Genomic DNA, 10,275 nt, shown 5'->3' with positions numbered 1-10,275 from the left:
ATTCCACCTCAGCAAGTTATAATATAAAGAGAGAGAAATGAGAAGAGCTAGTTATTCGAGCCAAGGGAGACAAAGATGTCCCTACTGTATTGGAATATGAATGCAAAAAGGAGAATACACCACATAACATATTCTTGCGTGTTGGCTTGTTTGGTCTCCTTTACATCCTCATGGCACGGTATATCATGGGACTGTACAACTACCTTCCAACACTGTTCACATTAAATCATTTCTTAATTTTAATCTTTTAATCCCAGATGTCATCAACAATTTTCATTTATTCTCACACTTTTTTTTCTTCTTTCTCTTTTTTATTCAATTTTTTCTGTTCCTATACTTATCTTTTTTTCTTAATTTTGTATGTATATGTTATGGTCCAATAGTTGTTTTTATTAAAGGATGCATGTACATGCATGGAGTTGTACATACGTTACGTACTTAACATTTGAATTATTGCACGTTATATATTATTTTGAAAAAAAAATTAAAAAAAAAAGAAAAAAACGAAGTGATGATTATTGTGGATGAGTCGATTGTGAGGTTGTTTGGTAATGAGAGTGCAGGGCATATTGGGGGTATGGGTGGTTTTAGGATAGGGACTTCCCATAAAAGCACAAATGCCACACAGAAAAGATGATGGTGAGAGAGAGGTAGGAGAGTCTCAGCAGGTCAATATAGTGGTAGGGTTGGTCTCCACAACAAAAGGGTGGGATATTGATGCTCCATAAATGCTTTACTTACAGTTTCCTGTTCACTTCATTCATCTATTCTAACCCTCACAAAAACTCTAATAATAATAATAATCAATAATACTTAAGACTTAATTAATTGAATGTTTGACCTGAATGGAAGCAGCATGCAGAGATTTGGTGTGAATTGTACATCACGTATATACATGTAGGTACGTACGTAGCATATGGATTGAAGAGTCTTGAGTCTCGCAGAGAAAAGAGGTAAAAATCTGCTGAAAGGTCGTTTCAGTGTACAGTTTATCCATCAGATATGGAAGAGAGGTGTGTGTATGCAGTGTAGGGGGCATCGGTATATGTTACCAATCAGCCCAACCAACACAACTTGGGCTCCACAGTTTTGCAGTTTTCATCTCTCTCTCTCTCTCTCTCTCTCTAACCAAAGCTGCAAATCAGATCCACTTCATTGCAGTACTACCCTCATACCTTGCAAACTTCACACTGGGACCATTATGATATCACCCATCCTACCTATATATCTTTTCATATCCTCCTTCCTTTCTATTATCTATTTCTCTTCAAAAACCTAATCATTTGCTTTCTATTTTCCAACCAAATGCTATATCTTCCATCTATCTTCTTCTCCACTACCCAAACCTCTCGTATATTTCAGTTTCACACCATCAAAACCCTATCTAATCACCTAATACTATATATATACTACTTCCTTCTGCCATAATATCTCTCAAATGCCCCACACCTATATTTTCTTCATGCACATGCACCATGCCCCTCAAACTTTATATATAATGTATTTCAGAAACCCTTTTCTTCATCTTGACTGCTTTTTCAATAAAGTACGGTTATGCTCATCGTTGCCTTCTCATTACTAAAATTTCACTTATTCTTTTCCCATTAATTCACCGGTCAATGTGTGATATACAATATATCTGATACACGTAACGCCTCTGCTGATAGCTTGGCAGAATGAACCCACACATAATAAAGAAAAACATGTAGTGAATTCATTTGAATAGAACTTGAGACACTACTTTGTCATTAATCAATAATCAATGAGCTTAAGCTATGCTTTTGCTGAAGATATGGAAATCAAATAAGAATAATTCTAAGCATCTCATAGTAAGAGAAGGGAAAGATGTCTTATACACGACAACAAATTCAAAGAAGTTGGATATATATATATAGCTTTGCCAGCTTTGTGTTTTGTATCCAGTCTCTAGTTCTAGCTAATATTACCAACAGAAAAGAAGAAGAAATTAAAGAAAGATTGACTTTCCATTTGAACTTGGTGCTTATATATATAGTGCTGAAATAGGAAGCCAACGCTTTATATGTTATATATATTCCCCAATCGTTGGACAAAATAACTAGGATAATTCACATACATAAACCCAGCAGTCTCGTTAATCACTGGGTGGAATCATCATTATCTTGCTCTACTTCAGAAGCTGGCTCATCTTCTTCTTCGAAACCATCGATGCCATAAGCTGCATGGCCACTTCCAAAAGCTTTAATATGGTCTTTAAGAGATCTCTTGTGCTTGAAATCGGAGCCGCAGATGCAGTACCAGAGCTTGCCACAGTTCTTCTCATGAGTCCTCCAATCCCCCCTCACCGCAAAAGCCTTCCCGCATTTCCTGCACATGAAAGGTTTGATCCCATGCTTCCTTTTGTAATGCGTTTGAAGTGTTCTAAAGTCTTTCAGAGGCTTTGATCTCGGGTGATCAATGTTGTTTCTGCACCCTGGAGCACAACAATAGCAAGGAAGCCTCAGCATGCCCGTTGGTTGGGTACCCCTCAGAGATTCAGGTCCTTTTCTGTACTGTGATCCATGCCCCCACATATGCATCTGAAAACCCCTCAGTTAAACCACACAAAAATCAGTTTCATGGTGAATTTGTAGAGCATTATATATTAACATATAACATCCAGAAAGGTGCTAAGATGTTCCTTTTCAAATTGAAGGAATGCATCTGGGAATGAAGAGGAATGCTGGAGGTGTTGTTATATATGTAAGCTTTGATAGTGGTCGCTTCAAAAGAACAAAAAGGCTATATTCGTAAAGAGCAAATTTAATAAAATTTAGATGAGTACTAGTTCGTTGATAGTTTTGTTTGCAATGGTAAAAGAAGGAGGACAAACGAAAAAGGGAAAGAGAGGAGTAGTTGTAGGCTAGCTATGTCCCATGTATGGGGCATTCAGAACCAAAGGACCACAAAGAGAAACGGAATTGGTGTAATTATCTGAGCGATCTGGAAGAAACTCTGCAAGATTTTCAGTTCTACCAAAATATATAAAGAGCACAGACTTCAATGCACCGAAGGCATAAGGAACATAGCTTGAGTTGTTTAATCAACGAAAAGGAAAGGTGGTAAGGTACTGATCCCAGTCTCAGTCTGGATCAGAAACCACTCGTTCATTATTTAACCAAATTATATATATCAAACCCGCTCACCATGCAAAAACCAACCCCAAATTAAACTCTTTAAAAAGATCAAATAAAATTATGACTAGAAGCGAAATCATGATTTATAGACCTGGAAAAAAAAGGATGAAAATAATTTATAAATAGAAAAAAATAAAGAAAAGAAAGGAAAGGAAAAGCAGAAGACAAGTAGCATAGATTACAACCCAAGCTTTTTCCTCTTTCCATCGAAGCATCGAGGAACCGTTAGCGGTTCAAATCAGGGAAGAAAGTTATAGACAGAAAGGAGAAGCAGAAGCAAAGGTAAGGGGGAAAAAAAATCTTTTCATTTTAATTTTTTTCTTTTGGGACCTTGAATTAGAAAGGGAGTAGAGGAAGAAAACCTCATAAAAAAAAAAAGTAGCAGAAAAGGGACACGAAGAAAGAATTCGAAAGGGTGTATAGCTTCTAAAATAAGTCTCCAACCACAATTTCAGCAGCAACATGAAGAGTTTTGGGGTGTCGGTGACCACAACTACGGTTGCATCCACTGTTACTTGTTACAACATTAAAAAAAAAACATGAGAAGTTGCGACCACTTCTGCAATTTAAAAACGTTGTGTGACAGTCATTGATATGTGTGACATATACCTGCATGTTGTTGTATCTGTTGAAAGTTTTGCAGCAAACAGGGCAAGAGAACTGGGTAGGGCCAATGAGAATCTGAGAAGGAGTAGGGATCCAGTACTGGCCCTTGTTGAGTCTGAAGCCGGCAGAAGAATCCTCAGCAGCAGCATCTCCATGATCTTTGTCAGTGGTCTCCGAGGAAGAAGAGAGGACGGAAGCCATCTCAGCAGCACTAGGGCTTGGCAACCCTATGTGGAGTGCAACAGTGACGGTGGCATCTTCATCATCTTCTTCCTCTTTGGGGTGGATGTGCATCCTCTCCTCCACATCCATGGCTCCAGTGCAAGACAGGTCCTCCTCCTCCTCCTCCTCTTGCTTCGCCGGACTGAGTCTCAAGAGGGGTAGTTCTTCTCTCAAGGGAGGGGAAGGTGGAAAAGAAGAAAAAGTTGCAGGGTTGTGGTGGTGGTGGTGGTGGTGGTAGTGGAGAAAAGTGGTGTCGCTGGTTTTGGAGTGGTTGATGAAGTTGTGGTGGACATAGGGAGCGTGCGGAGAAGGGTTTGAAGATGGGAAATGGTGATTGAAACGGAAGAAGGGTGAGGAAGAGAAAAAATTGGAGTAGGGGTCAGCCATGGGTGAAAAAGGTAAGTTTGTGATTGTGTGTGGGTTTGAGGAGAGAGTGGGAACAGTTTATGGCTAGTTGGGTTTGCTTTTATAGAGAGATAGAGAGAGTACAAGATGGCTGAAGGAAGTGGACGGTGGAGAGAGAAAGAGAGAGCGAAAGAGATTGCATTGTGGTATCAAACATGGGAAAGAAAGAAGGTAAGTGGAAGAAGAAAATAAATAAATAAATAAACTTCTGAAAAAAAAAAAAAGAACACTGTCACTTTAATTAGTCTTTCAACTTGATAAAAAGGGTTTAATCAGTTAAAAGTATGCATGTAGGAATCTAATGACATTTTCCAAAAAAAAGAAAACAAAAATACGTATATTTATGTAGAACGCCGTTAGCGTCAGAGATTACGGTCACGGTCTCCATACGAATACTATACATATTGGATTCATTTTTTTCATTGCTAAATAAAACTCAGGCATCTCCCTCACCCGACTGGCCACTGTCACGTAAGCGATTCCATTTCGAATCACTTAATCAATGAAGTGCTTTTTAGTAGGTTAAAAATTAGCTTTTTTGTATTTCTTGTAAAATTATTCCAGGTTGTTCCTTTTTTCAAAATATCTTATCAAATAGTTAAAAGAGTATTTCAAACTTTCAACTGATTTTTTTTTTCAATTTATGTCCACATAATTTTTGAAAAATTAAGTAGTTTAGGCATAGTTAATAAGTAATTATGAGAGGGAAAAAGAAAAAAAAAACGATGGTGGAAGCTAAAAAGCTTGCATCTTTTAAATATAATCTTCAATTTATTACAAACTGAGTTAAATTTCGGTTTATTAATTTTTTTTTTACTATTTATTTTTTTAATCACTTTAACCTCTCCCTTAATAAGATATTTAATCAATTCTCTTAATTTTGAAAATGTAACAATGTAATTCTTCTTCATCTGATAAGCTATAACATCATTAGCACATAGTAAATATAAACTATTTTAACTTATATAAAATGACAATTCATAACCAATATGTATTCGTAATTTATAAGATTAATAATACCAATTTAACTTAAATAAACCGAAGAATCACATTGTTTTTTTTTCTAAATTAAATGATTTGATAAAACCTTTTATTAATAAAAAGTAATAAAATTGAATTAAATAATTAATAGTTAGGCTAAAAAGATAATTATATATCTAATTTTACTTTAACGATTTATGAACATAAAAATTATATTGCTAATCAGTTAAAAAATTATAGTAATGCAGTTACAACGAGTATGAAATATTTTTTATAGATCGTGTTTTTAATTAAAGTATTGAAAAAATAATTATAAATTATTGTTAGTATAATTAAACTAATAAAATGAAAAGTATATAATAAAACTAAAAAATTATTATATATAATAATTTATGGCATAAAACTAATAAAATTATTATATATAAAGCTTCACGAGCTAACTGGTATAACTTTTATCTAGCCATTTTCCTCACTCTTTTTCTTTCGGTTAGCATAGTTCTATGAAATATTTATATATATATATATATATATATATATATATATATATATATATATATATATATATATATATATATATATATATATATATTACAGTAACCTAGTTAATTGTTTGAAAAAAAATCACACTAAATTTCTTGATAAAAAAAAGTTGAACATAAATAAATAAACGTTGTATAGTTTTGAAAGTTCAAAAATTGTATTTAAATTAGTGTAACATTTAAGAGCAGAGGTGGACAATTATATATCTGTAATTTGATATTAACATAGAGAAAGTTAAGTCTTATCCAAATAAGAAGTTGAATTGGCATTTAAAAAACAATGAAAGAGGAATTTATCTTCAAAAGTTTTTTTTGTTGAATCAACTAATTTAGAAATTTTGAGTTAAAAAAATTATAAAAAATTCTTAAATAATGACCAATTTTAGTAATAAAAAATAACTAGTTATACTAGTGACAAATTTGGATATCAATTTAAAAACTTTTTTTGTAAAATAAATAGTTTTTCTCATTAATTGATTTTTAAGTTGATTAATAACATTAGCTAACAATGTTTTTGATATCAAAGGAATTGGTCTCTAATTAGTTATTTGGAGACTAATTTAGAGACCAATTCATAATTAAAATTATTTTAATTACCAAATATGAAACATTAATACTTCAATTTGATTCACGTATCCTTAACATCTACTCATGTCTATACTTTAAGATTTATCAAAGTTCATCAATAAAATATCTAATCTATAAAGCAGTATTATGATGACAATAATTCATAATTCTTTTATATTGACAACTTTAATACATATGATTTTAATTTGGTTCCACGTGATAACAATTTTATATATATATATATATATATATATATATATATATATATATATATATATATATATATATATATATCATGTTCTAAGAATTATCGCACACTTTTCAATTTTCATATATCACATATTGTATCTTATTATTTTCAAGATATATGTATCGACGTATTGGATATGTGTCGTATCTGATACATGTATCGTATTCGTGCATCATAAGTTACCAATTTACATATATACCAATTATTCATAATAGATATTATTTTAGTTACCAATAATTTTTAGTTTATAAATGAATATCTAAATTGTTTACTATAATAACTAATTGTTTACTATAATAACTAATTATTTTTTGTCATTAAAATTGATCATTATTTAAGAATTTTCTTATAATAAAAAATCACTTAAAAAATTAAAGCAAGAAATATTATGATGGTAAATGATCGGTGTGTTTTGAGATATCATACAATAGAGTAATACCTGACATCATTTAAAAAGAAAATAAAGAAATATGACACGTTAAATTTTAAATTAGTTTAAATCTTCCTTATTTTATATCCATCCATATTATATTGAGAGAGATTATTTACATTATTTTGATATTGTTTTATTACAACCACATTTTACATGCAAAATATTTGATCACTCAAAATATGAACCAACACTCTTAAAAACCTATTAAAAGATATAAATTACAATGGAAAAACCTATTGTATAAAATACCAAACCTAAGTTTAGCATAGATCACAAAAAAAAAAATCACCTGAAACTAACAAATATTTAAAGTATGTAAGAGCAATTAAAAAATTTAACAATGATAACTGTGTCTTATAGAATCTATAAAAAAAAAAAATCTTTTATCACAATTTGTTGAAGGTTCTTAGAGCTTTTCTTATAATGTTTTAAAGCAAATGTAAATTATACCTACAAGAAATTAAAAAGAATTTATACAAAAAATGATTTTGCATAGATATAATCAACTATGTTCACAAATAATAACTTATATTTTTTATTGCTTCTAAAAAGAAAAATTAAACAATATAATAATTATTCTAAGGAGATTTTGTTCTTCATAATTTTTTTATTGGTGATAATTCATGCACATGCTCCTAATACCATCTTTCTTGAGTACTGATGTTATCCATGGAAACACACATAATCTGGCAAATCGGTTATTTAAGGGCCTTTTACTTGGTTTCACTTAAAGACTCTATGCATGATGATATTAACATTGCACTAATCCAAAAAATATTTTTTATGAAAGTTAAAATATGTTTTTTATGACGGTTATATAAACGACATAGATATACATACAACATAAAAAAATTTAAACTTTTTACTGAGGTTTAAAAAACTCGTCATAGAATATGTTATTTTCTATGCCGGTTAAAATTTTAATTGTCATCAAAAAGTGATATTTTTCTTAAAAAATATTTTTGTAAAAAATCATTTCAAGTTTTTTCACTACCACATATTCTCAAAATAGAATCTATGACTAATATGTGCAATGTAAAGACTCTACAAACAAAAACACACAAATATAAGTGATGTATGTTATTTTATTCCTTATTTCTTGATCTAAGTGTATTTTCTAAGCTGATTATTATTCTTATAAATAATGCATTTAGAATCTTTTAATAAAAACATAATATAATTAAATTTTATTAAATTTGTTGCATTTTGCATAATTTTAGCATTGGAATTTTTTATAAGGAAAAGATAATCCGAGAATATTTAACATGAGTCAGATTGATGAAAATCAAAGCCCAATCTTATACAGTCCAATGAATATGTGGATGATCAACAATTAAAAGAATCAATGAAAATTGTAAATCAATCAAATTAATTACTCAAAGCCAATCTAACTAAATTAAAGGTCAACATAATTTCAAGAATTAAATGCATTACATTTGGTGGATAATGCAAATTAGGAAAAAGTTGAATTGCTCCCATCAATTCTATTTTCAAAAATTTGATTTCAAAAATTAAATATGAAAAATTTTGTGGATCATTCAAGAAGCTACCACTAAAAAATTGACTCAAAAATTAAGTTTTACTTTTAATAAATTTTTCAAAATGAGTGCAAGTAGTAGTCAAAAATAATATGAATTTATGATTGATTATCTATTTTACTCAATTTTATTTATCTACGTTACTGATTTATTCAATCGAATCCAACCGTACCTCAAATTTACTTCAAATTTGATCGGATACGGTTTTCCTCTCACCCCTGTTTCTTTATATTGAGAATAGACATAACTGACATACACGTACATAATATAAAATTGAATGTAAAATAATTTTAAACTTTTTAATTTTTTAAAACAAATTAACTTTTGACATTGCATTAATCGATTCTAATAATATACGCATTGTTGAGAAGCTAATTTGATATTTTATTATAGTGTATTAGATAGTGAAAAATATCTCTAAAATTCATTTTACATTACCTATTATCCTCTTGATGGCTAGTTTCATAATCAATTTCACTGCTTCAAACAAGTTGTTTGATTTAAACAAATGAAACATAAGTGGGACACAATAGCTAGCTTAATAATTATTGTAATGAGTAATGACAAGATAGTTCTAACCATAGAAAATTGACAAGGTTGTTTACCTAATGTCCACACGATTGAACATATATAAATGCTTCTATACTTCTATTAACTCAATTTTGCTTCTTAAATTCATTCCATCCTTTATTCTCTTTCAATAATCAATTCATCTATACATCATCATGATTTTGTACTAAAGTATTTTAGTTTCTCTATGAAACATATTGAAATTAACTGAAAGGTTAAATATGTTTTTGGTCTCTTAAGTTTCATTGAAATTTGAAATTAGTCATTCTTCAAAAGTTTTGACTAATTTAGTCCTTCATCTTTAGAAATGTGTGAATTTAGTTCTTCTAATCAAATTTTGTTAAGTTTATTTGACATTTCAAATGCGTTTTATGATAATATTTGAGTTATAACATTGAAGCAAAAATGTGTTAAATGGTATAAATAATCCAAATATTATCATGAAATGTACTTGCTTGAAACTTCAAATAAACTTAAAAAAATTTGGTTAAAAAGACTAAATTCACGCATTTATAAAGACGAATGACTAAATTGGTCAAAAATTTTAAAAAAAAACTAATTCCAAATTTTACTCAAATTTGAGAAACCAAAAACATATTTAACCCTTAACTTAACTGATAAAACCAGAAGAACATGTGAATAAAAAAAGTTGTGAATAAAAAAAGAGTTATACTATAGGTAACAATAAAACTGCAAGCAGCAGAAAAAGTACAAAGAAAAGAAATTACAGATTAGTTATTCTCTGATCCAATATCTTTGGGTGTGTTTTTGTCTCTGATTATTATGCATTAATTAATAATTGAGAGATAGAAGTAGTGAGAATTGTTATATCCTGGCCCTCAACCTTTCCTTTTCCCAGTGATGCAATTTGTTACTGGCAAACAGTTTCTTCATCTCTTTCAATTATGCATGTTAATTACACCTATTGGCCCACTCCTAAATGCAGTCGTTGGAGATTTTAAAGCGAGAGTTAGTTAAATTTTGGAACCAAAACATAAAAATAGACACA

General features: G+C 30.2%; 1 protein-coding gene across 1 annotated transcript; it reads right to left on the bottom strand.

Moving 5' to 3' along the window:
- Positions 1 to 1,829: 1,829 nt before the first annotated feature.
- Positions 1,830 to 4,534, bottom strand: LOC114171114 (zinc finger protein WIP2-like). The gene is made up of 2 exons (XM_028056347.1): positions 3,765 to 4,534; positions 1,830 to 2,558 (listed from the first exon to the last, which is right to left on the bottom strand). Exons 1-2 carry the CDS (start codon positions 4,368 to 4,370, stop codon positions 2,118 to 2,120), a joined length of 1,047 nt encoding a protein of 348 aa, XP_027912148.1. The 5' UTR covers positions 4,371 to 4,534; the 3' UTR covers positions 1,830 to 2,117.
- Between the last annotated feature and the right edge of the window lie 5,741 nt (positions 4,535 to 10,275).

Source organism: Vigna unguiculata, chromosome 1 (assembly GCF_004118075.2).
Source record: "Vigna unguiculata cultivar IT97K-499-35 chromosome 1, ASM411807v1, whole genome shotgun sequence".
Classification (NCBI taxonomy): Eukaryota; Viridiplantae; Streptophyta; class Magnoliopsida; order Fabales; family Fabaceae; genus Vigna; species Vigna unguiculata.
Note: the sequence above shows the minus strand (reverse complement) of the source record. Positions and strands in the feature narration are given on the sequence as shown.